The following is a 27665-nucleotide window of genomic DNA, read 5'->3' as shown; positions in this document are numbered from 1 at the left end:
ACCAATGTGCCCTTCCTACTGCTGGTATCTGGGGTTGGGAAATTCCAAGTTGCAGCCCTGAGCTCCTGACACTAGCTTGAAAGAAGTGAACTTTCAGCCTGGATGAGGCACTTCGTGCCATGGTCTATTTGATTGGGTAGGGCTGGGTGATAAATTGGATTGGATGATCTTGGAGGTCTCTTCCAACCTGGTTGATTCTATGATTCTATGTCTACAGTTCTTCAAGATATCTTTGAATAAATTACACTGGGTAGAGTGAACATAGAAAATTTTATAATACATAGAAATACACATAAATGAACATTAAAGCCTGTGTACATACAGCATGGAACTTGCCTATGTAACTCTATCATCAACAGAAAAGCTGACCTTCTATTTGCTAGTAGTCAAAAAGAGTTAAGTTAGTGTTATAGTGTTTCAGTTCAGCAGACACTGGCAATGACGATCTGTCTAAGTGCAGGACAGAATGCTAGGTGACTAGCTGGATGAGTCCTTAAAGGCATATATATCAAATGGCAGAAATACTGAGGGCTGTTACTGTTGATCAGATTTCAGATAAAGGATTGTCACCACACATCACTGGCAATGTGGGACTTCCCTCCTTGAGTTTTGTGCCTGTATTTATTTCTTCCTTGGTGAAATTGCATCATCTCCATCAGAAGGTTGAGCACAAAACTCAGGACACTATTTGAAGAAGTTAAGTACAAGTCTGAATCTCAGCCAGAGCGAAAACTGCAGCATGGTTTAGCACATCCATACCACTTTTCACCCAACAGTCTCATATAACTTCAACCAGAGTTAGCCTTCCTGGCACTTCCAAGGACAACTCATACAACCCATGGTGCAGCTCAGTTTCTGACTTTTCATTTCTGTAACAGTAGCCATTAAGTACTATTTTCACAGAATGGCATGTGGATTTTGTTGTTTGCTTGCTTGTAGCAAAACAGAAAAGGAGTCCAGGGGAGTGATTTACTTATGAAAGTGGCAAAAAAAGTCACAGCCACCAATTATCTTTTATTTGCCTTTAGACATGCAAGAACTAATGTCAGATATGTATTTCCACATTTTACAGTCCATCCATTCTAGTAGAAGACAGCCTTCATAATGTACATCTGGTGTTTGGACAATCTTTTGCGAAGTGGATATACCTCATCCACCTTTTGCCTTGATCTGCCTTTCAGATTGAAGAACCTTGTACGTCACTTGGATAATACAGGCAATTCATAATTTGTCATGTGTATGTATCACCAGAAATTATTTTGAACCTCATAAGCCTAGTTTTATTTATGGAAAAGAAACACTTGTGTAAAGACATGGGGCTTTACTGTGGTCCCTAGTCCTTACCACCACACTAGATATGACTAGTACACAGTAGTAAAGGAGGAGTCGTTAGCACATTAGAATACTTTAAGGGTTCAGCCATTTCTGTTTTTAATAACGTGAAGAAAGCAGTAAAATAACTGAATTTGAACATGAAGTCAGTCCAGGTAAGGGTAACTAAAACTGCATAAATCTGATGGACAATATATAAATATCTGCAAAATGTCTAAGACTAACAATAAAAAGTTATGCTTTCATCTACATAATGTAGAAAAGAAAAGCTGAAAAAAAACAACAGGAAAAATTTCTGGAAAAGATCCATGTGTGACCAAGGAGCTCAACAATATAAAAAGAATGAGTGAAGTCTTTGGAGAGATAAACAGAGATATTACTAGGCTGAAAGAACTTATGGGACATATTCACCCGACTTTGGTGTGCCTGTGCATAGAGAACAGTGATTGTGTCATTCATCTATCAGAAGTGTTGGGTAGTGACAGGAGGACAGTCAATGGATTGGAGAACATGCCCAAAAGAACCAAGTAGCTCAAATTACCCAGATCAGAGAAAGGAAGTTTGAAAGATGCATCTGTCAGAGTCAGTAAGTAACTAGGAAAAGGTATGTGATAATAGAGGGGTTCTGCTTAGCAAATGACAGATTACAGCATGCAGCTGCTGGAAACAGAAGCTAGAGACAACCAGATCCTAAAGTACCAGTTTTGTACCAGTTTTCATCAGTAAGCATTTATCACTGCAACAACCTTCCAAGATTGGTGATAAATACTCTGACAGTTTAACTCTTCCTCCTCATACACGCACTTCTACTCTGCTTAACACAAGAAGGAATACACTCACCAGAACTAACCTTGTGCTCTCAGATCTTGGGAAACTTTTCTTACCTGAAAATTGACACTGCCCACTGGGAGATAGTTTCGATCTTCAAGCATGCTAAGGTACTCTGCCACTAGTGCTGCAGCATGAACAAGACACATGGCTGCTTCTGTGTAGCACTTCCTCTTAGTGTGTTTCTCTGCCATGTTCTGCAGCCAAGTCAGCCTCAAGTTTGGTGATGTCTGGTATCCTTTGGCAATTCTAACAACACAGGGTAGAAAGGAGGTGTGAACAATCACCTCTTCTTAAGTAACAGAAAATATATGATATTATTTATATTATATGTAGTAATATATAATTATATATAATAATATGAAGATTATGCAATTTTTCATAACTCTTCATCTGGCTTAAATGGAATGAGACATCTCTGTCTTTATTCTCTATGATTTGCTAAGCATGGAGCAAAAGAATGGGTAGTCAGGGACACAAAAACTAGATGGTTTGTCCACAGCCTGTCCCTAAAATGTACAGTTGTTCTGCTCACCTTACTGCAGAACTTCCTCAGTAGCAATTCTAAACAGATTCACCTGTACATGAGATCCATGAGCATCTCTGGGTCTTCCTGAAATTCCCTCATTTTCACTGTATCTGACAGGATACTATTCAGATTACACAGCAGCTCCTCTACCTGCAATAACACAATGATCAACATGCATTGTTCAGGTGTTTATTTTTCTCTTCTTGAAAAATAACTGCATCTGCACCAGATAATGTTACTCTTTTTTTCAGTCCCTCTTACCCAAGGCAATGTCAGGATGCTGAATTCTTACAAAACGTTTTCCCAATTCTATTCAATGTAGCAAAGACTGATGACATAGATAATTTTATAGACACATTTTAATTAATCAAAATAAGCTGTTCATTTCTCCACGAAAAAAAAAAAAAAAAAACAAGCCTACGTGCTAAGGAAGTTCAGCTTTAGCTGATCTGTGATCTGATAATAAAACAGATGTTTTTGTAAGTCTTCAGCACAAGCTGAGTTACTGCAAGAATTTTAGAAAAACATTTAACAGTTGCCCTAAATGTTGTTCATTGTTGTTGCTGCTTCATTATGAATTGACATAGGGAGAGAAATTTCCATGATGCTACTTGTCTGAAAACTCGATGATTCAAGTTCCATCTTGTGAAACTCTTGCAGTGTACAGTTCCTGCTGAGGTCTAGAAGAAAGCTGTACAGAAAGTCGTACATAAAGCTAAGAATGATTCTCCTGTACTGTGATTTGAATAGAACTTCTTAATGAGTTTACTCTACAGCATTATGTCCTCAATTTCCTTCCTGTTTATTCTTGTGTTAGAAGTGATGTCATGCAATAACCTCTACATAACTGTTTTATTTGCCTTAAAGACCAAAGATCTAGACAAAAGATAGAGAACTTGCTCCAAGCACATTCCTATGTGAAAAGTCCTGATAGAAGCCCCAGATGTCACAAAAGATTTGACCTGAATGGGAAATGGAGTTGCCTGCATATCTGCATCCTCCTCTGCGTAGGCTAAGATGGTTCGTAAGGACCGTCGAAGGAACTCCTCATTAAATTCAGGTGATTTTCCAACTAGAGAGGCTAGTGCCATAGTCACCTGCATCTTCACTCTTGAAAAATTCTTCAAGACAAAAAGACAAAAACATGAAAGAATGAAGGCTGCCCTGCAGCATGCATACCAGTTCACACATCTCTGTCTACCATATAAACCAAACCCACTTTCTACTGCCCACACTACGGGCATTAAACTCACTGTTCACACAAGTGGCCTCTGATGAACCAAAGCCAATTCTATTTCACCTGGTTAAGACTAAGTTCCCTAATTCTGACATGTCTATACTTTGGGGCAAGAATGTTCCTTGGAATATTTCTGCTTGCCTGAGACAAAGTGAAATCAGAAACACCTGTTTCACCCTCTACACAGGACCATGGTACATAGATTGGGCCATCCACAAAGGAGAAGAAAAGGAAGCAGGACTGGGAAAAACATCTTGGAAACAAGTCTGAGAAGCAAAAGGCCTCTATGGTCTGGTGCATCATCTGGTGATGCACTAAGCCTTGCTGATCATGGTGTCTCAGAGAAGTATTTTCTTTCTGTAAAGTCAACGCTTTTTAAATTTTAAAGTAACAAGTAGGGAACAAAATTCTATGCAAGGTCAAATACTCTCCAAAATGCTAATGCCAATTCATGTTCCTTTGTGCTAGGATTTTGTGAACCTACACAATTAACATATGTATTTTGCTTCATATGTGTGGTAAGAGCCAAACCCTGAGAATAGAGGGCCAGCAAACATACAGGAGTTCTACTAAGGTTGTAACTACATTGAAATAGCACTAGTCTAAGTTCAGTAGTTATCACATAGGAGTAGAAGAAAAAAGCCCTGCAGATGTCAAAATGAAGAATATTGCTTATGCATTTTATAGTCATTGCTATCTAAGGTCTAGTGCTGATCCACTTGAAGAGGCACTTAGAGATGTGGCAGAAAAAGTAATGTTCTGAAGAAAAAGAAATCAATAATAGAAACTGCTTTCCCCCTACTTGTCTATCATTTTTATTTTGGCTCATATGTGTGAAATGCACAACACTTGACCATTCATCTGCAGATATCTTCTATTTGCTACCATAACTTCAGTTTCAATTGACCATGAAAAAAGGCAGCACAAAACATACTGCTGTTCTCGGAATCTTACATTGTTGGAGCTGAAGCTGTATCTCATGAGGAGATAAAGAGTGGCACAGGCTTGAGATCGTGTTATATCTATGCTGCTGCTGCAGTGGTGAAGAACTCTTTGACACAGGTCAGCACACTGTTCAACCTCCTCTTCAAACAGGAAATCTCCAAACTAAGAGAGACAGAGGAAACATTCATTACTCTCTTTTCTGGACATTAAAATATCATTAGCTTAGTGCACAGAAATAACACCATTCGGACTACATTTCATACTACTTTTTTTTTTTAATTTGGACTTCTAATTCCTGTGATGCTACAGGTTCTCATCTTCAAGCTCTCCTACCGAGAATAAGGGTTTGAAAAAAGTCTCTGTGTTTTGAAAAAGAGAGGCAGACAGACAGAGTATGAAAAAAAATCTTTTCAGAGTCCCTTGGCTCTGAAAGCTTTTGAAAAGATGAAACATTGCAGAATTCTTAGAAGCATGCAGAGTTGCTACCTTCAGAATTCATAATGGCTGATGAAACATGTAAATAACTCCTTAAGCATAAGGAGCAATTATTGACCTTTTGAGTTAATATCCTACCCTTCAGATACCTCTTCCAACCTGGTTGATTCTATGACTCTTCCTCCAACTGTGCCACAAAACTTTCCTTGTCCATGTCTATTACTCACTTCATACCAGATCCGCCTTTACAGTGCCTCCGCAATGCACCTATCAGACTGTTACAGCCACAGGGCAGGATGTCTGCCCTAAGAAACACACTGTAGACAGCACAGATGCATACAGATGCATCAGTCCATATCTATGTATGTGGGATGGACAAAGGTGTGAGAACACAGGATATCCTCATTTGCAGGCCCATTTGCCTGGTTCGAACCTTCCTTCACTGCATTATCTCAGTGTTTTATGGCTAATTTATATTACAAGCCAGATGGCACAGGATTCTATAATTTTTGTCTGCAAAGTAACTTCTATATACCTACAGCATGATAGAAATAACTGGAATAATTGCTTCATAAAATATAGAACTGAGTCAGTTTACTTAGAAAATCTGATCTGTTTCAGTGAGAATAATGATTGCTTCACAAAATTCATTACTGTAATTGAAAGCTAGCTTTCAAAGATAAAGTGCAATGAAAACATAATTATGAGTTTCATAATTACTCAGATACCTATCCTGTAATTAGGCTTTGTCAGCCAAACTGCACTTAACAGCAGGCAGGCTTTAATCAGTTCACTATTTGCATTTTAGTGTGTTTTAGGGAAGAATACATTTACTGTATTTTTCCTTTGTAGTAGTGCTTTTCCTTGTATGAGAATAGACCTTTAACAGATTTTAAGAGAGTAGTAATGAAGCACTTAACACATTTATAACTCATATTATTAAAAAAAAGTTCCAGGCAGAAGGAAGATGAAATATGTCAAATGTCCACATGTTAAAATTTACTTATTATTTTAGAACCTATCTCAGAAGTAGAAACCTAGAATGATCCCCTTGATCTCTGATGGGCTACTTTTGACTTATCTGCTGCTGAACTGGTTGGAAGTTAGTGATGATGATACGATAATTTAAATTTGACTTCACAAAACCTGTGACATCCCTCAAATTAAGATTCCTATCTAAAACCAGAAAATATTTCATGGGTAGAATTGTCTACCTTTTTTTTTTTCAGTAAAATTTCTATATTTAAGAGTAGACTGCTAAACCCACACAATGACTCAGATTCAGTTTTTCTGTCTTGTGTGGTCAGTAAAATAACCTTGTAAGAACTATAGAAGTTTCTAACGTCCTAACATCCCTATGGATAGACATTTGTGTTACACACACAAAACATTTAAGAATGCCAAAGGAAAAGTAAGTGAACGCACACAGCTGTGCTCTAGAAATGCTACTCTAATAACTTGATTTGAAGCATGAAAACAGTAGTATGTCAAGAGCATACCTTAGCAACGAGCGCTCTGAGTGTAGCGAAACAGTGAGTCAGGTAAGTGGTGCTCTGATCGCAGCCAAGAGAATTTACCAGGACCTTCAAAACTCCTCCCAAAAGATTGTCTCTGCACTCTACTGCAAAGCTTGCCTACACATGGAAAGAAAAACAACAGTAACTGAATGTGGTAATTCAGTAATGGCCTGGTTTGTGAGACATCTCAGTTAAGGGATTGCAGGGTGTTTTTATATATTAACACCTGCTGCAGAGGAAATTGAAAGCATTTTTGTAGTAATCAGAAAGACATAAGAGAAAATGTCACAAATGTAACATCTGCAGACCCTTCAATGCATATTTTGAAGCTCTGTCCAGCATTTATGTGTCACAGAATTGTCAGGGCTGGAAGTGACTTCAAGGATCATCTAGGTCCAGCCCCCTTGCCATAGGCAGGAACACTTCCCACTAGATTGGATTGCTCAAAGCCACATCCAGCTTGGCCTTAAAAGCATCCAGGGATGGGGCCTCCACCACCTCCCTGGGCAAACTGTTCCAGCATCTTACCACCCTCATGGTGAAGAACTTCTTCCTAACTTTTAATCTGAATCTATTCTCCTCTAGCTTGGATTCATTCTCCATAGTCCTATCACTACCTGGCACCCTAAAAAGTTCCTCACCAGCTTTCTTGTAGGCCCCCCTTCAGATACTGGGAGGCTGCAATCAGGTCCCCTCACACCCTTCTCTTCTCCAAACTGAACAACTTCTTCTCTCCACTGTCAGATGCACCACAGTGCTTGGTGTTGTCAGCAAACTTGCTGAGGGTGCACTCAGTGACACTGCACACGATGATAATGAAGATGTTAAACAAGACTGGTCCCAATACTGACCCTTGAGGGACTCCACTTGTCACTGGCCTCCACTTGGACAAAGACGTATGAACTCTGTGCAGCTGTCAAGCCAGTTCTTTATTCACTGATCTACCCAATCTTTCATGTACCTTGGATTAGGAAGTGATCCTGTGGTGGGCAAACACCATCCTTCCCCGTGCCTCCTCAAGCTGTTTTCTTGGTCATTTAGACTAAAGAGACATACTGCTATGCTCTGATCAAAACCACAACCCAAACAGTGGGATGATTAGGTGCTCAGTGGTGCTGTGTGAAAATAATTCCCAGTACCTTGCAGAAGCCTAGTAGCTAAATACTTTTATACTAACAGGTTTTCAAGAAGGATGTCTTCTCCTCAGTGTCTATGAATATTGTTTCAACAGTAGTATTCATACACCCACGAATTTGGAGCATGTCTTTTAAACCAGGAGACCAATGTCTAAGCAGAGCCCATTATTAAGTTGCTAGCATTGCACTATCAGTGGACCTGTGAAACTTTACTGCATCTTATTGATAGATATGAAGTTAGTTATGCATGTTACATTGCTCTAGGGGAGCATCTCCCTCTTCAGGACTCCCATGCAGGTGGAAGATAATTTTGTGCACTGAGCAGATAATTTTGTGCACTGAGCAGTCTGTGGAAGACAAGGTTAAATCCTCTTGTCTCACAGGATTGTACTCTCAACTATGAACAAAAGCCACCCAGCACTCCAGTTCCAAACTAACAGCATCTTCAGATACATTCCTAGCATAAATGTTTTTCTATCCTCACCCTCTCCAAACTTCAGGAACACAGTAAGACAATGGAAATGTCTTTCTGCAACATCTATTGAAGACAACATGGTAAGTTTTCCTTTCACCCACAGTAGTTCAGTGCCCTGCAGTAGAAGGGACTTGAGGCAACTGTGTAAGGTAGACAGCAATTTCATCTTTGTATTCATTCTTTTAATATTTCCACCCCTTCAGATTATACAATTTTCACAGTATCACAGTATCATCAGGGTTGGAAGAGACCTCACAGATCATCAAGTCCAACCCTTTACCACAGAGCTCAAGGCTAGACCATGGCACCAAGTGCCACGTCCAATCCTGCCTTGAACAGCTCCAGGGACGGTGACTCCACCACCTCCCCAGGCAGCCCATTCCAGTGTCCAATGACTCTCTCAGTGAAGAACTTTCTCCTCACCTCCAGCCTAAATCTCCCCTGGCACAGCCTGAGGCTGTGTCCTCTCGTTCTGGTGCTGGCCACCTGAGAGAAGAGAGCAACCTCCTCCTGGCCACAACCACCCCTCAGGTAGTTGTAGATAGCAATAAGGTCACCCCTGAGCCTCCTCTTCTCCAGGCTAAACAATCCCAGCTCCCTCAGCCTCTCCTCGTAGGGCTGTGCTCAAGGCCTCTCACCAGCCTCGTCACCCTTCTCTGGACACGCTCAAGCATCTCAATGTCCCTCCTAAACTGGGGGGCCCAGAACTGAACACAGGACTCAAGGTGTGGTCTGACCAGTGCAGAGTACAGGGGCAGAATGACCTCCCTGCTCCTGCTCACCACACCATTCCTGATGCAGGCCAGGATGCCACTGGCTCTCTTGGCCACCTGGGCACACTGCTGGCTCATGTTCAGGCGGGTATCAATCAGTATCCCCAGATCCCTCTCTGTTTGGCTGCTCTCCAGCCACTCCGACCCCAGCCTGTATCTCTACATGGGGTTGTTGTGGCCAAAGTGCAGCACCCTGCACTTGGAGCTATTGAATGCCATCCCACTGGACTCTGCCCATCTGTGCAGGCGGTCAAGGTCCCGCTGCAGAGCCCTTCTGCCCTCCAACCCAGCCACATCTGCCCCCAGCTTAGTGTCATTTGCACACTTGCTGATGACTGACTCCATGCCCTCATCCAGATCATCTATGAAGATGTTAAAGAGGATGGGGCCCAGCACAGATCCCTGAGGGACACCACTAGTGACTGGCCGCCAGCTGGATGTGGCACCATTCACCACCACTCTCTGGGTCCGGCCCTCCAGCCAGTTCCTAACCCAGCACAGAGTGTTACCATCCAAGCCATGGGCTGACAGATTAGCCAGCAGTTTGCTGTGGGGGGCAGTGTCAAAGGCCTTGCTGAAGTCCAGATAGACCACATCCACAGGCCTCCCCACAGCCACCAAGCGGGTCACCTGATCATAGAAGGAGATCAGGTTGGAGAGGCAGGATCTGCCCTTCCTAAACCCATGCTGGCTGGACCTGAGATCTTTGCCATCCCTCAGGTGCGCTCTTATCACCCCCAAGATAACCTGCTCCATCAGTTTCCCTGGCACTGAGGTCAGGCTGACAGGTCTGTAGTTCCCAGGTTCCTCCATCCGACCCTTCTTGTGGATGGGGACCACGTTGGCCATTTTCCAGTCTCCTGGGACCTCTCTGGTGAGCCAGGACTGCTGGAAAGTGATGGAGAGCGGCTTGGCCAGCTCAGCTGCCAGCTCTCTCAGCACCCTGGGATGGATCCCATCTGGTCCCATGGACTTGTGGGTGTCCAGGTGGCTCAGCAGGTCCTGAACTAATTCTTCATGAATTTCCAGGGCAACACACTGCTCCCTGACCCCATCTCCCAGTTCAAGAGGCCACTTGCCTCCTCCTCCCTCCTTGCTGTTGAAAACTGAGGCATTCAGGACCTCAGCCTTTTCTTCGTCATCAGTTATAGTGTTCCCCTCCTGGTCCAGTAAGCAGTGGAGGCTCTTATTGCCCTTCTTTTTAGCGTTGATACATTTATAAAAGTGCTTTTTGTTATCTTTCACAGAGGTGGCAGCCTAAGTTCTAGCTGGGCCTTAGCCTCTCTAATTTTTCTCCCGCATAATCTGGCTACCTCCTTAAACATGTCAGGAGAAGCCTTCCCCTCCTTCCAGAGGTGATACACCCTCTTTTTCTCCCCCAATTCCTTCAGGAGCTGTTTACTCATCCAGGCTGGTCGCCTTCCCCACCGGCTCATCTTTCGGCACATGGGAACTGCCAGCTCCTGTGCCTTCAAGAGCTCCTGTTTAAAGTAGGTCCAACCATCCTGGACTCCTTTGTTCTCAAGGACTGCTGCCCAGGGGACTTTGGAAATAAGTTTCTTAAGCAAATTGAAGTTTGCCCTCTGAAAGTCCAAGGTGTAGGTTTTGTTGTAGTGCCTCCCTACCTCCCTGCATATTGAAAACTCCACTATCTCATGATCACTACACCCCAGGCAGCCTCCCACTGCCACATCTCCTACCAGCCCTTCTCTGTTGGAGAGCAGCAGGTCAAGCTGAGCTTGACCCCTAGTGGGCTCACTTAACAGCTGGGTCATGAAGCTGTCCTCCATGCACTCTAGAATCTCCTGGACTGTCTCCTCTCTGCTGAATTAAGTTCCCAGCAGATATCTGGCAGGTTAAAGTCACCCACAAGGACAAGATCTGATCTTGAGACAGCCTCCAACTGTTTGTAAAATATCTCAGCTGTTTCCTCATCCTGGTTGGGTGGTCTATAACAGACTCCAACCAGGATGTCAGATTTGTTAGTCCTCCCTCTGATTTTAACCCACAAGCTCTCAACCTCTTCGTCCCTCACCTCAAGCTCAGTGGCATGGAGTGACTCCCTAATATACAGGGCCACCCCTCCTCCTCTTCTCCCTTGCCTATCTCTCCTGAAGAGATTATATCCCCCCAGTATAGCAGCCCAGTCATGCCTGTCATCCCACCAAGTTTCTGAAATGGCAACTATATCATAGTCACCCTGGTGGACCAGGACTTCCAGTTCCTCCTGCTTGTTACCCAAGCTGCGTGCATTGGTGTAGATGCACTTCAGCTGGGCTCTTGATTCCCCAATTGTCCCTAGTTTCCTTGCCACTCTCTCCTTCTCAGAGAGAGTAATTGCCTCACCCACCCCCTTCAGACCTAGTTTAAGGCCTGCCTAATGAGCCCTGCCAACTCCAGTGCCAGGACTCTCCTGCCCCTCCTAGACAACTGCACCCCATCATGATCAAGCAGGTCCAGCGCAGTAAAAGCTCCCCCGTGGTCAAAGAACCCAAAGTGCCGCCACTCGCACCATCCCTTGAGCCAGCTGTTGATGTCATAGGTTCTGCTGTTCCTCTCTGTGAACTCCCTTGCTACAGAATATCTTTAAAATATTTTGTACTGCCTAAGAAACAAAAGGAGAAATCAATCTTGCTTCCACTGGTTTTTGAGGTAGCAGAGATCCCTACCAAGTGGTAGGAATTCCCACCTGGATGATGTTCTCTTGCATATCGAGAATGATCAGGTTAGCTTCGGTTGCCAGGTTTCCACTGATCAAAGCTTCTTGATCTAGCTCAGCTTTTGTCCTGAAAAACAGAGTTCTAATTAAAGCATGCAAGAGAGTACTCCAAGAGTGAGATAGCCAGGTGTTTAAACCACAATACAGACAATATAGTTCTGAACAATCTCATAAGAATAAACACAAGTAAGTGTTCAGAGGTGTTTCTTAAGAACTGTGCAAACAGATGAGGAGAGATGATATCACAGAACAAAAGTCCCTCAGGTAGTGTCTGAAAAATGTGCCTCTGCATAGTTTAAATAGAAGCTTCTGCTTCCTTAATAGCACAAAATAGCACGTTTCCTCTCACTATCACGTTCAGTAATTTATTAATGTGTAACTTGTGGCAGTACAACAAAACAAAAAATAGAAGCAAAGGTAAATGATCTAATATTTCCAGAGAAGAAATAAAACCAATAGGCTTGGACAAAGGGTAAATTGCTTCAATGTATAGCAGCAGTGTTTAATATAGGCAAGTAAAATATTCGGCTCTTGAGATGACAACATGAGGCAGTAGGTCCAACAGCTATGGAGTCTATACAGCAGTGCCCCATGTCATTTAAGAGAGGATGGAAACATTTATAAATGACAGAAGGTGATGTCAAGGCATATATCTCCTGCTCCCAGCAGAAGTGTTATTCCCAACAAAAGCATATTTTCAGATTTCTTCTATGCAGGAAACACAAAGGGAAGGCTTTGATCTTTATCCTAAACTGCTCAGAAAAAGGCTACTGCATGGTGAGAAGCTGCTCCCCAAAGTTTGAGCTCTGACTTGGGCCAAAGTTCTTAAAGTGCATATCTGTGGATGGAGCAATACCCTTAAAATCACACTCCTGAATGACTTAAAAATCTGTAGCTTTTCTTCTACGCTTACTTGCCTTTTCTGCCCAGTAGAGTCTTTTTCAAGCCACAGAAGTAAAAAGCCATCATTTTGGGCACAACCAGATAACTCTGGAGAGTGCTAAGATGTCAGAGCAGCCTGTGCTAGTTTGAAGCAAGCTAGAATGTTTTGGTGAAAAGAACTAGATAATTGGCTATGAAAGGTAAGCAAAGGTTGTGTCTCTTCTCTCACAGTCTCGATGAGAGTTCTGGGAACAAGAAGGGTAAACATTAGATAACATTCTCCATTTTGTTACTCACTCTGCCTTTGTCTTCAGACCTAGCCACATCTCCTTAACCTCACTGCCACTAACCTTCCTTCTTAACCTCTTGGCTGCACCTCTATTCTTTTCTCAGGATTGGGGTAAGGTTGAGAGGGCAAGAGGAGGTGTTGGGGTGGTTTGAGAGCCCCTCCTGGGGACTCAGGCTTTTGGGAGGGGAGTTGTGCTTCTGTATTGTTTATCCTTTGTATATTTCTGTATATAACTGTATATATTGTAAATAGCTGCTTGTATATTGTGCTGCTTGTAAATAAATAGCTTCATTTGTATTCCTGGAGGCCTTCTGAGTTAGCTGGGGCAATTTCAAAAGTGTGGGGGGGCAGATAACATCCAAACCATCACACAGCCATATAGTTATTAATTACAATGACTCAAAGCAAGGAAGAGCAGAAGGTTCTGTCAAAAGGCTGGTGTTCTAATCAAGCCAGGGATCACCAAAGATGAGTAAGAACAGAACAATTCCTGTCAACAGGATTGCCTTGCACATTAACCATACTGGATGGATCCCCTCTGACACCACAGGCAGGTTACTATCTGCCACTACAGTCCCAACACATGCTGGACTGAAGAAGCAGCAAGCTACATGAGGCTGAGTGGCAGCCTGCACAATCCTGCTGTGCTGCAGATCACCCATAGACACCTTATTTATGGCTCATATTCACTAAAGGTATCTAAAACAGGTAAGAGCAGAGATCTCATATACCACAGTGATGAATGTTGGGCAAAACAAAAAGGCCTGGACAGGATGCAGAGTCACATAAGCAGATATTTTGGTTTGAGTGGTTTAACTGAACTACTATAAAGAGATATTGTAGAGTTTCTGCTTGAGGACCATTTAAGTCTGATTTCAGTGAAATTGTCTGTGAGAAAGCAAGATACTTTCAGGCCAAAATAAGAATATCGACACAGGATCTGAAGTTCTTCCGAAGTGCAGAAGGTGAAAGGATTATTTTTTCATAATTTGAATGAATTCCAAACTAAATCTTGCATTAAAAAAAAGTATGTGATAATCCTGGATGAGTGGGAGTCTAGAATGTAGCTGTCACACAGCACAAGCCAGTGTTCCCAGTTTAAATCTACACATGCTGAAGGATATTACAGGAGCTCACAACAGCTTAGCTGGTTAGTGGCCACTATGTCTGATAAATTGTGGTCCACTTAGTCAAAATTCAGTCAAGCACCTATGAACATATGACACATCTTATTGAGGGAAAATCCACAAGTTCCATCTCCTATAATAACTTACCAAAAGCCACAGAGAAATGCTGTTAGTAACACAAATTATTCCCTAAAATACAGTTTTCCACAAACCTGAACAGTGACTTGAATACTACCACAGAGTGCTGATAAGGTGAAATGGTCTTAGACATGGTAACTTAAAATGTGCAACAACAAAAATATTCACTACAGAATCATCTTCACAGTATCACAGTATCACCAAGGTCGGAAGAGACCTCACAGATCATCAAGTCCAACCCTTTACCACAGAGCTCAAGGCTAGACCATGGCACCAAGTGCCACATCCAATCCTGCCTTGAACAGCTCCAGGGACAGCGACTGCACCACCTCCCCGGGCAGCCCATTCCAGTGTCCAATGACTCTCTCAGTGAAGAACTTTCTCCTCACCTCAAGCCTAATTTTCCCCTGGCGTAGCTTGAGGCTCTGTCCTCTCCTTCTGGTGCTGGCCACCTGAGAGAAGAGAGCAACCTCCTCCTGGCTACAACCTCCCCTCAGGGAGGGGAGCCCCTGCTTCCCCTGCTCATGACTGTTTTCTGTTTTAACATAGCAATGTCAAACCCAGCTCAGCTGATTTAATGTGTCAAAACAAACCACAGTACTCTGTGTGTGTGTTGTATATACTGTATACACGTATGTACTCTTTGGAGTAGTTGATACAACTTGTACCAATAACGCATGTTTACAATAATGCAAGTAAGAAGGAAATGAAAAATCTATAGATAACTACTTAATCTTCTCATTCAAGTATCTCTTCATTGTGTCATAACAACAGTTGCATACTTCCACTGCATAAACATTTTCTATTTTTTTCTCTTTGACAAAAGAGGGAAAGGATTGAAACTGTTGATTATGTAATAAAATATACTAGGAGAAAGAACAAAACATAAAACCCCCAAACAGCTTTGTTCTAATAAAAGAGATATATATTTATTAAAAGACTTACTTATCTTGTCTCTCATTTGCCTGCCGCCAGTGAGTCTGCTCCTTTCTCCAGCGTAAGTTCTCATTTAGCCCCACTGATCTATCATTCCCTAGAAGTGCAACAAACATGACGGAGATTGAAGCAAAAGGAGACACACAACGCCTGATAACTCACCAAAAGAAAGAGATACGTGCCTGTAGCAGTCTATCAGAACTAAACCCATTCAACTTCACAGCCTCAGGGCTCTAGCAAAAAGACAGCATCCCATCATTCAATTTCAAATAGGATTTTTAGAATATTAGCTTGCTTAATGTCTTCAAAGACCAAGACACAGATTATTCCATTTGTTAAATGAAACAATCATTTTTGCTATGATAGTTTTGACACCATCTCTTAGCTCCTGATTAGAAAATAACACAATTTCTTGTATGTCTTAAAACTTTGGAGTTGGTCTTATTCTTCACCTGGCAAGAGCTCATCCCTAAGCTACACCTTGGATAGTTAAAAGATAATGATATCTTTGTCCACAGCAAAACAAAGAAAGCTCTTCAAGGTAAAGAATTTTGCATGAAAAATATAAAGACGAAACCAGGGACAGTGCATACATTCCAATTAACAATCTACAACCTTTTGAGATCTTCTCAAAAGACATGAAGGGACAGGGGTATGAATTACCAGCTGGTATTCTGCAGCGCTTCATCATTTCTCCTCGTGCTCCTTCACCTCTCAGCAAAGCCTCTTCTAACCGAGCCTTCACATCTCGTGACTTCTGGAGTACTTGTGTGCTAACTTTATCTGAGCTTTGTTTGCCCTGAAAGTGAAGTCACAGCAATCAGTACCTTCATCTTTGGATGTAAGTCCAAACTACATCTCCAGAACCAGATACAATAGGAGAGACCCGCAGAGGGGGAAGAAAGCAATTAATATGACTAATATATAAAGGCTAATTAAATGTTGAAGAAGTGGAAAGAAATGGTACCTGCAGTGCTCAAAATCACAAATATATTGCTCAGAGCTAAAGAAATAAATACTAATCTTCAGAGAGAAGGTTATTTGATCCATTTCGCCGTCCCTGGGGCAGTTCAAGGCAAGGTTGGACATGGCACTTGGTGCCATGGTCTAGCTTTGAGCTCTGTGGTAAAGGGTTGGACTTGATGATCTGTGAGGTCTCTTCCAACCTTGATGATACTGTGATACCCTGTCAGAGAGGGGGAGTCCTGACGTCCAGTCCCAGTTATTGGCTAGAAGGTGATCATTATTGTTCTGTCTAGTACTTAAAGGAGCTGACAATATATTGCTCACCAAAAATATTGCTCAGAACCTTAGGAAAGGGAAAACTGTTTGAAACAATTCAAGCCAACTCCATATGACTTCCTCAAAGGTTTAAGCTGCATTTTGCTTGAAAGCTAGTTTTAGACATTTCATCTGAATTAATTTTTCCATTCATAGCCCAGATTAGACAAGAGCTAACTGAAAAGTTGTGAGTAATAAATTTTCCATGGAAGGTCAGGAAAAAACCCAAAACAGGACAACCAAGTCAGCCATGTTTTGCTTACCTTGTACTCAAAGCATGAGACACAAATGAAAAGGAGGTCTAAGATCCTATTCAGCTGCATGGATGGAAGGTCTGCAATCCATTTCTGTATTAGATTCTGATCAGCATTTTTCATGATCCAGAGGAAACAGATCAAAAGGTTGCGAGTAGTGTCAGGACCTAATGTGGTATTTTGTCTGTAGGGCTAGAAACAGATAAAATGGATGTTATCTGAAGGCAGAAAAATGAGAGGGAGGATATTCAGGTGAAGTAATATGACAAACTTGAGTGAAAACTAACTGCAGCACTACACTTCAGTACATGTAATCTCTACCAAGTTATACTTTTTGAATGTATTTGTGCATAGTTACTGACAGCACCAGGTGTAAGCATGTGAAGACAGAAAGAAGCACAAAAGCACTGTTTGCTAGATGTTTGTATTTTAATTTCCTCAGAATACTGTAGAAAAAGGTTCTCTGTCTGGTCTCCTCTTGTCGTGCAGTTGTGTGAGCTAAACTGTATAGAAGATAAAAAAAACGTGAAGGGACACACTAAGAATAAAAATTATCTTGAGTCCTAGATCCATAGATTCGTGTGAGACAGACTAGAGAGCAGCGGAGGAAACAGTGGCATCTGTAGGACTAACTTGGATGTGGAAATGACAATAGGCACGTGGGAGTACTAACTTAGAGTAAATGAGCAATTAAGATGACAGGAGGAAAATGATGCATTCTTTGGGGCTGAAGGAAACAAGAACACAGTTTCTGCTGTCTGTAGTTATTTGTGGGAAAAAAAGTATAAAAGGTGAAAACATACACAAAGAAGAGGAAAACATACACAAGAAAGGAAACCGGCAGAACGCTGGACATACCAGGGACACCAGAGACATTCCAGAGCTCCTGAGGCTGAATTGATTCCCTGCAATGGCTAAGGCCACATTCTGATTGATTGCACCAGCAGATTCTCGTTCTTCTGGGTTTCCTGCACGCCCCTTTCCACTGCGAACATCTGAAACTAGATTTGAAACATCCCTTTGGAGCTTCAGAAGCAATTCATGTGTTGTTGCTCACGTGTTACAGTCCTCCCTCAGGTTGTAACCTAACAGAAAAATTGGCACCTCCATCCCTGAGGCTGTTGGTTTACCTGATGTGCCAAGCAGTGAAAGAGGTGCAGCATTAGCACGACAGATCACAGCCATTTGCAAAGGCTGACAAATTGTTCAAATAAATCCAGGGAAATATATGTTCAGAGAAGCCTAATTAAAAGCAAAGGCAATTGCAAACGAAGCTGCCTTTGAAATTCAAAAGGAAGCAAGTCCTTCATGTAAAGCACTTTGGACTGTCCAGTCCCACTCCATTTCAGGCAAGAAGACCAACACAAAAGCCATATATGGATGTTGTGATATTGAACAAACTACTTAATTCAGTACAGTCTGCTGGCTAAAGAACAGGTCTGATTTTAGTCATCTAGATGCTTCTAGTCCCTGCAGTATAAGAATAACAAGTTAGAAAAATGGGATAAGATCTGATTAACCCATGTATAATAAATGTTTTCATCCTACTACACTGGAAGTCTTAAACAACACTTTCATAGTATTAAAGCTTTTGTCCGAACACCAAAATGCATAAGATCTCCAGAATCAGTGATAAAATTACATTCTTCAAAAAAGCATGCTTCTCCTCTTTATACCTTTTATTTTATTCACAAAATTGAAATGCAGTTTTTGAAATAGCAGATCCATCATCTCACAAAAAAAAAAGTGAAACAGCTACTTTCAGCGGCATCATATGAACACAGAGGTAGCAAAAATGCAAGGAAACAGCTTAGATAATGTTGTTTTAAATGGCCTGATAATGTAAAGTCTATAATTATCAGATAATAAAAACATCTCATTTACCTGAGATTAATTTTGGCATAATTTTAGTAGCACTGAAGAGCAATAGAAAAAGAACACAATTCAATTTCTTTAATTGTGATGCAATACCACGTGAGTATCACTCTTGTTTTCTTCCCTTTTGTCTGTTAAACCTCTCTATATCTCACTATTTCTTGCAGGATTTATTTACAGGATCACAATGCTTACAGTAAGAGATAGGCAGGAGTACTTAAGGATACATCTCATACAGTCATGAAGTGAGGTTACTGAAGTTTTTCCTGTCTAGTTTACTTCTACATAAAGAAATACTCAACCTTACAAGACTGTGGAGAGTTTCTGGGCTTTACACAATCTTTTTTATGTTTGACAGGGTTTTTTAGAGAAGTCACTCTAAGAAGCTGAAAAATACAGAGGGAAAAAAGTCTTACTTGTAAAATCATGAAGTTGTGGCAGTGAATCCAAAATTATACCAACCAAAGGGAGGTAGAGAGCTGCAATTTTAATCTTCACCTCTTTTTTGGCGCAACGTGGGTCTAGGTCATGGGAACTCAGCAGGCTAAGGATAGCACTGACAGCTTTTCTTTGCACCTTGCTAATCCTGTTAACACAAAAACCATCTATGAACTCCGTTAACGGGTCAGGCAAAGTATTTATGTATCAAAGATTTAAGAAATAGAGTGGAGGTGAAGAAACAAATTAATCACAGAATCATTGAATCAACCAGATTGGAAGAGGCCTCCAAAATCATCCAGTCCAACCTAGCACCCAGCCCTAGCCAGTCAACTAGACCATGGCACTAAGTGCCTCATCCAGTCTTTTTTTGAACACCTCCAGGGACGGTGACTCCTCCACCTCCCTGGGCAGCCCATTCCAATGGCAAATCACTCTCTCTGTGAAGAACTTCCCCCCAACATCCAGCCTATACCTCCCCCAGTACAACTGCAGATGGTGTCCCCTTGTTCTATTGCTGGTTGCCTGGGAGAAATGACCAACCAATTCTCAGATAATATCTTCCATTCTTAGCAGAGACTAGTCTCATATCTCCAAGCCACATAATCAAAGAGCATTCAAGTTTTTCAGACTTCCTGTAAAGATTTGATATGCTGAAGAGGGGCGCTTAAAGAAAAGCATCAGACTCTAGTCAAAACTGAGCTACATTCTTAAGGTCAGACAAATGCAGAGGTGGTTTAGAGAGAAGAGAAACTGAAAGGAAGTTGCAGCCAGGTGGGAGTTTGTCTCTTCTGCCAGGCAACCAGTGACAGAACAAGAGGACACAGTCTCAAGCTGTGCCAGGGCAGGTTTAGGCTGGATGTCAGGAAGAAGTTCTTCACAGAAAGAGTGATTTGCCATTGGAATGGGCTGCCCAGGGAGGTGGAGGAGTCACCATCCCTGGAGGTGTTTAAAAGGAGACAGGATGAGATGAGGCACTTGGTGCCATGGTTTAGTTAATTAGAAGGTGTTAAGTGATGATTTGGACTCGACGATCTTGAAGGTCTTTTCTAATCTGATTAATTCTGTGAATCTGTGATTCAGTGAAATGTTAAGCCAACACTTTCATGACAAATAGTATATTTTTGTTCACTAGGATCAACATACTGCAAATAGAACACTGACTGGATGATTGCTTTGTTATGGAATGACTCACTGAAAAGAGTGGAGGAAACAGGACCACTCTGGAACCAAACTATGACCTTGCCAAGAGTAATAGTGTGACTCAATGTCATTCTAAAATCTGCAGATTGCAATACCCACCCGTCACTGTCTGCGTCCAGTGCTGCTGCCAATTCAGTGAAAAGTAAGCCAGTCAGAAAGTGCTGCTGACGGTATTCGGCTGAGAGGTCAAACATTCCAGCAATTTTCTGGTCCTGGAAACTAGAGCAGGAGCTTGAGTTCTGCAGAAGTATAATATAAATGTTAAAAAATGATAACAGAAAGAAAAGCTTCTTATAGAGGTTTTAGTCATAGTCTACGTAGCTAATGGAAAATGTCTAACAGAAGAAAAGTACAGGCTTTGAAACAAGGTTGCACATTTTGGAGGAAAACATCTGAGTGTGAAATAAAATGCACCTAATTTCTAATGAACTTCTTAGTAGGATGCAGTCTCATCTTTTTCAGTTTGTGTGAGCCACTCATTTGACAGTTTTGAGATGCAAAATTCCTTCCCCGTGTTCATTAGTTTGGACAGGATAAAAAGAATTTTCTTTGTGTTTACAACTCTTTACATAGAATCAACCAGGGTGGAAGAGACCTCCAAGATCATCCAGTCTAACCTACCACCCAGCCCTGTCCAATCAACTAGACCGTGGCACTAAGTGCCTCATCCAGGCTTTTCTTGAACACCTCCAGGGACAGCAACTCCACCACCTCCCTGGGCAGCCCATTCCAATGGCAAATCATTGCTCATACTGCAGATGAGCAGCCATCGGACATTGGACAGCAAGAGAGATCATGGTACGAGAAGCTGTGCACTGTACCTTCTTCAGCATCCATGATGTCTTAGTGTGGAAGTAAGGTCAGGGATGACATGGGAACAGTGTTTCCTTTCACCATGGAAATCCTTGGCTGAGCTTGCTGGCAGCTGACAATCTAGAGCAGCCTTCATATTGCTGGAACTTATGGCTATGAGTGATACAGAGCCAGGCCAAGCTGCTGCTATGTATATGTTGTGAACTGCTTACCTTCTAGGATCATAGGTCTGTGCCAAAGGTCACCTGGAATGTTTCTGTCCCCTAATAAGGTAAGCAAAAGTCTTACACTCATCTCCCCAGATTAGAGTTTATGAGTTCAAATTTTACTTTTATTTTTTTTCCCAGTATTTTCATTAGTCACCTGGGAATAGTCCCAGAAAACAAACACATAAGGTGGCAGCCTATCACAGTGTACCATCTGTCTTCTAGTATACTGGGTCAAATGAATACTCATGTGTCTGAGCAGCTCCATACTTTGTATCTATGTACTTAAGCCCACTTCCATTTCCATCTCAAGCAGACAGGCATTGGCTGTACTGTTTGTGTGGAAAGTGTGGAGCACTCATTACATGAATTTGGCTTCTCTCCCAAGCATTCCCAAAGATTTATTCACATGGCCACATTTCTCACTAAAAATCTAACTCCATCTGGGTAGCTCTTCTGCAAACAGGTCAAAATTACTGCAAGGGTGGTTATCTAATATATTAAATCATCCAAGGCCCATGAAAGCCTCATGATTTGCACAGGTTGCACTTCATAGGTTACTCCTAAAGGAGAAAAAAAAAATGATGATGTTGCTTTGGAGGATTACTAAACTGGTGTCTGTCCAAATCTGACAAGGCTGGTGAGGGGGCTGGAGCACAGGCCTTACAAGGAGTGGCTGATGGAGCTGGGGTTGTTCAGCCTGGAGAAGTGGAGGCTCAGCGGATACCTCACCGGAATGGGCTGCCTGGGGAGGTGGTGGAGTCACTATCCCTGGAGGTGTTTAAAAGCAGGCTGGATGAAGCACTTAGTGCCACGGTTTAGTTAATTAGAAGGGTTAGGTGATAGACTGGACTCAATCTCGAAGGTCTTTTCTAACCTGGTTAATTCTGTGATTCTGTAGAACTAGTTGCAAGGGGTGTGCTGACTTCTTTTTTTCCCAGAGGCAGAATCACACAGAACCACAGAATGTCAGGGGCTAGAAGAGCCTTTGAAAGATCATCTAGTCCAACCTCCCCCTGCCAGAGCAGGATCACCTATACCAGATCACGCAGAAACACATCCAGGCGGGTTTCAAATATCTCCAGAGAGGGAGAAGAATCTCACTTCTAGTTCTTTGGTATTCATGATTATCATTAAGCAAAACTAATAGGAAATCTGATTCTAAGACTTTCATACTTCGATTTTAAAGCCACAAAAACCTGCAAGAAAATAGCATTTACTACTATTGACCCGGAAGAACATTTGAGGTACAAAACGCAGCTCATTTTAGCTTTCAAACGGTTTTTTGATAACAACACTTGAAAAAGCTGTGAATCTGAACTGCTCTTTTAGTCAGAGTGCTTTTGTACCTTCTACCATTCTATCTTAATTCCTTTCCATTGAATTGAATTGCTTCATCCCAGTCCTGCCCTCTGTAAGACCACTGAGGGGGAAAACAGACATGGTAGTACCCTTTATTAAGGGTTGTGCTTTACGGTAAAAGCAAGATGCCATCTAAGTAGAACACAGAGGAAAAGAGCATAGGACTGGCAAAACAGTATGTAGTGTGCCCGATAACAATTTCCTTATTGAATGTGTTTGTGAGTTCCGTGCCTAGGATGACAGAGGAAAGACTCTGATGTTCAGGAAGTCTAAAACTATGTCAGTAGCAAGTCAAGTCTAGAAAAATGTGCATGTACTGGGAATGAAATCTTGGGAGAAATAAGAAGTTCCAAGGAAGAGCATTCTAAGAGAAAAAAAGGTCTGATATTTAGAGTTTCCATACCAAAAGATCATACATTTCAAATAAAAGGGAAAAAAAACCAGAAAAATCCTCGACAGTCATAGCATCATCTGTAGCACTGGCAAGGGGAAGAACCCAAAATAAAGCATGTTGCTATTTGAAAAGGAAAGCATGGTGATCCTTCTCTGAAAAATACTAAGGTTCAACAGAAATTCATGATTCCAGGCTACTGAAAATGGCAATGTTTTTGTCACTAACTTACATAATCACAGCATCTACATTCACTTGCAGAACAAGTTCATCCAGAAAGCAAACACACAGAAAGTACTCTACTCTGTGCACTGCTCTATGCCATATGTTTCTAAAAGAGATATTGAGTATGTAGGATAGATGAGATATAGGTGAACCTGTCAATTACCTTTCAGACCATGTATGACTTAAGTCAGTCATCCTCTGTTTGCATGCTTCGAGAGGGGCACATACCTGTGTTATGTGAAGTTTAACTCACAGGGATGCAGTTTTGCAGTAGTACTCTTAGTCTTTATTGTCCTGCCCCTATTTTTTCATGAGGGGAGCTGCTCTCCATGATCTAAGTGGCTAATTCCAGCTTAAGTATCTGACTACAGAGCAACAGGAGTGTGTGTCGTGTGATATTCATGCAATATCATCTAATGGATGCCTACCTGAGAGGATAAGGAGGGTGACGGGGATGCTGGAGCAGATGCAGAAGTCATGAAGAAGAGGTTCAGATTGAGGTAATGCTCATGGCTGCAGAGAATTCTCAGGAACTCCAGTCTCATGGAAATCAGAATGGCAAGTGAATTCAACTTGTTGGAGAGCTAGAAAAGTAGACCAAAATGTGATGAGGATGTACTATTTAAATTACCAAGCAGTGAAATATCCTCCTTCCTGAAACAGAAATAGACAAGTAGCCCAGCATAAATTAAAAAACTCACTGGTTCCCTGTACCTAACTGATTTCCACCAGAGAATTACAGAATTATAGGGGGTTATGAAGAGACCTAGAGACTGAGGATGGGCAAGTAGTTTTCTGGCTAATTTCTACACCAACTTCCCTGCTAACACAGGCATGCCTAGATCAGGCCACAAAGAATTGTGTCCAGAAGGGTTCTGGAATTCTCCAGAGAGGAGGAGGCTCCACAGCCTCTCTGGGTAGACTGTTCCAGTGCTCTGATACTGTCAAAGTAAAGAAGTTTTCCCTTATGTTTCAGTGAAGCCTCATGTGTTCTGGTTTGTACCCAGCCCTTGTGCTATCATTGGGCACCACAGAAAAGAGCTCAGTCTCATTCTCTTGACCTCTGCCCTTTAGCTATTTTAACGGTTTGAATCAGAACAAAACAGGTCAAACTGAAGCAGTGAGTTAACCTGTCTGTTTTTCCAACACAGAGGGAAAAGACAAAAACTTGGGATAGGCCCAAAAAAAAGCAGATAAGAGTTTACTAGTACAAAATGCATAATTATTTTATCCAATTTGCAGAAAAAGCACTATGCTAAGTAGCAGCAAGCAGAAGCAACAGAGAGCCAAAAGCCCAAGCCAGGACACCACTCCCCCATCTGTCTTGGTGTCCTGGATACCCCAAATTCCTCTCACTCCATGGTTTCACTGGGAGAGGAAAGGTGTGAAAAACCTGTTTCCCCCCTACTGCCCTGCATGCTTGAAGGGGAGGAGCAAAGGGTCCTTCCAGCACAGGGGGGGACCTGTGCAGATGCCTGTGCTGAAATTGCGCTGGTGACTGGCTGTGTTTTTCGTGCCTAGGAACTGGTAAATCTACACTTTGTCTAGGGGAGAAGGCATAAACTAGAGTGTTTTCCTGCCTTGGGTGCTTCCCGCCTTGAGGCTCCCTGCTGTGATAGTTCCTGCAGAGAGTCCCCTAAAGGACAAGCTCCTGAGGGACTGGACCATCCCTGCTCTGGACAGCTCTCCCACTTGGCACTCTTTAGTGCAAGCTTAACAGGCCCCAGATATCCTTTTGAAAGGGAGTGAACCGGCAAGCACATGGACCTCTCTCTCTCTTAGACCCTATTCAGTAAACTAATTGCTGTCTGCCAGACAGGAGAACCCTAGCAATTTTGGCTCTCCCCCTCCCATTGTGAGAGCAGCCTCATCCCTCAACCATCCCATGCAGGAAGAAGTGTTGGACACACTTTTGAGTTTGGCGCTCTGTGACTTGCCTCAGACTTCTGTAGTGTGGATCTTTATAGGATGTCACCAGTAATGTTACAGGCTGCCCCTGCAGAAAGGATCCAGGCTTGCTCACATCCGTACCTAAGGCTTTCTGCTCAGCCTGACTGATCGTGAGGGTAAGCTGTGTTTATAGCTTAACCTTTTCCATTTCCTGACTTCTAAAATAGCCAAATTTATCTACAGCATCCTTTGTAAGCTGAGCCTGCTAAACTAAATTAATTTCTGTATATAGCTTTGGGGGCAGGGTTTCAGGAAAATAAAATCATTCTATTTTTATGTATTTTCTTGGGCACATTAATTCCCTGCCTCCACAACATCTGGTAGGGCATAAATCCTGCCAGGCTGGTTTAGCCCTTGCTTTCCACCTTCTGTTGCAGGTCTGGGAAGCTGAGTCAGATGAGCAAAGCTCAGCACTATGTCTCAGGTGTCTTGTGCTGCCCTTCAACCTGCCTGCATGGTCAAACTAGGCATGAAGATTTGAATCCATTGGCCAGAACAATGGTGCTAGTGCCTATTGGCCAGTTTCATTTTAAAAATGAAGTATGTAAAGGAGGATGATTTAGAAACCACACCTTTCTCCATTCAGCCTTTCTACACTGAGCCTCTGCCTTTCTGCCATTCGTGGCTTGTTAACTGGGAATCAATGCAGCCATGTGTATGCAGCTGGCACCCACCAGCTTAGCAGCAACTCAGTTATTCTCCTTCTGCCTGGAATATTTTGTATTTTACCCCAGGATCATTATGGTGAGTTTGAAAGCATCTTTGATACAGGAGACTTACTCAGGGACCAGAAAGCATTGTAAGTACCTATGCTGGAGTGAATTCCAGGACTCCATATGCATAGTTAAAATTTTTCCTGGTCTTGTGCTACTTTTTTCCAAGTTCTGATTGTTGAAACTGTTTAATTCTGTGCAATTACTTCCTGTTGACTGAAAACCCAAAGAATCTCAGGGAATTTTCCCAAATTTTGAATATTAATAATAAAAGTTACTATTAATGCAGAAAACAATATTCACAATTCATAACCAATTATTAATTTCCAATACACCATCCCTCCTCATCCCACTGTCGTCCCAGTGGAAAAGATAACAGCAAGAACCTGAAACCCAGAAGAACCAACTGGAACAGGAAGGCTCCCATGTTACAGTCTGAACTTTAAGCTTGATAATACTGTGCTCCAGCCAGTACTTTCATTTTTTAAGCTGGCATGACTGCAGTATGGTATGAATAGCAGCAGCATGTTCAACTCAACCTGTGCTAGGTATTTATAAGCATTCATAACATTTGCTCTCATCCTTCCCTTTTCTGGGGTAAAGAAGCCTAGGTCTCTCAGCCCTTCCTTGTGAAAGAGATGCTCCAGTTCCTTAATCATCCTTGTGGTCCCCTGTTTAACACTCTGTAGTATATCCTTGTGCCTCTTGAACTGGGGAGCCCAAAACTGGACACAGTACTCCAGGTGTGGCCTCACCAGGGCAGAACAGAGAGATGGTTACAGTCTAGGGTTGTGAATTTTTAACTCCCAAAGGAAAATATACAATTCTTGTTTTCCTTTTTGCACAGCAAAATGATTAAAATCAAACTAAACCAAACTCTGCTGAATCTGTGGCAAACCCATAAGAAGTTCTTTTAGGCAACACAGAACACCGATGGCCTTGTTGCTTCCCTTCTTATCAACAACATCAGTAGTGTACTGCACATAGTGTAGGAAACCAAGCTGGCTTCCTTGTCTCCTCCCACCTACCATCAATTGACTGAGGGCCTTTCTCTGGTAGAAAAACTGCAGCAGGTGTGTCATGTCACAACTTTCCCATTCAGCTACAAATGACTTCATAACACCCTACATCTTAATTTGTTTTTAACGCTGAGAGGCTTGTAAAGCAAGAAGACAGAGATGTGTCATTTAAATTAAACCTGCACTGGAAGAGTCAGAGTTCAAATGCTGCTCACTGTATGACCAGCAGGCCCTGCTCCTGAAGAATAAAAACAGAAAGAGAAGTGGCTTCATGGATGTCCTGCAGCTGTGAAAGTTAGGAAATTTCCACAAGACTCCTAACCTCCACTCATTTTTTTTCTGCTGACCACAAATCAAAAGAGAATTACAGTCTCTGCATATGTAATAGAAAATAAGAGAATTTACCTCACCCTTTAACACAGCTCAAAGGATCCTCATGAATAAATGAATCTGAACAGGACACTGGACTGCTTACACAACAAAGGCAGTCCCAACCACGCACAGTGCCTACCTGATTACAGTAATGTTTGATGAGATTAAACACAAATCCTCGGTCCATTAAAGAAAGAAGATCATATAAGAAAAATGCCAGGCTGATATTCATTTTTTCTGCTTGCTCACTTTCCTTTAAAAGAAA

At 42.1% G+C, this 27665-nt stretch overlaps 1 protein-coding gene across 4 annotated transcripts in view; it reads right to left on the bottom strand.

Moving 5' to 3' along the window:
- Positions 1-27665, bottom strand: part of DOCK8 (dedicator of cytokinesis 8) — an 83080-nt gene that overhangs the window by 11525 nt on the left and 43890 nt on the right. For all 4 annotated transcript variants that reach the window (XM_064176403.1, XM_064176407.1, XM_064176404.1 and 1 more), the window contains 14 exons: positions 27540-27653; positions 23775-23930; positions 20449-20588; positions 19125-19294; positions 17692-17834; positions 16843-17025; positions 15962-16097; positions 15308-15395; positions 11897-11993; positions 6806-6940; positions 4881-5033; positions 3652-3810; positions 2739-2839; positions 2217-2409 (listed from right to left, as the gene is read on the bottom strand). In XM_064176403.1, the coding sequence (XP_064032473.1) occupies positions 2217-2409; positions 2739-2839; positions 3652-3810; positions 4881-5033; positions 6806-6940; positions 11897-11993; positions 15308-15395; positions 15962-16097; positions 16843-17025; positions 17692-17834; positions 19125-19294; positions 20449-20588; positions 23775-23930; positions 27540-27653 (1968 nt within the window). The remainder of the gene's footprint in view (positions 1-2216; positions 2410-2738; positions 2840-3651; positions 3811-4880; positions 5034-6805; positions 6941-11896; positions 11994-15307; positions 15396-15961; positions 16098-16842; positions 17026-17691; positions 17835-19124; positions 19295-20448; positions 20589-23774; positions 23931-27539; positions 27654-27665) is intronic.

This window comes from Pogoniulus pusillus, chromosome Z (genome assembly GCF_015220805.1).
Source record: "Pogoniulus pusillus isolate bPogPus1 chromosome Z, bPogPus1.pri, whole genome shotgun sequence".
Classification (NCBI taxonomy): Eukaryota; Metazoa; Chordata; class Aves; order Piciformes; family Lybiidae; genus Pogoniulus; species Pogoniulus pusillus.
Note: the sequence above shows the minus strand (reverse complement) of the source record. Positions and strands in the feature narration are given on the sequence as shown.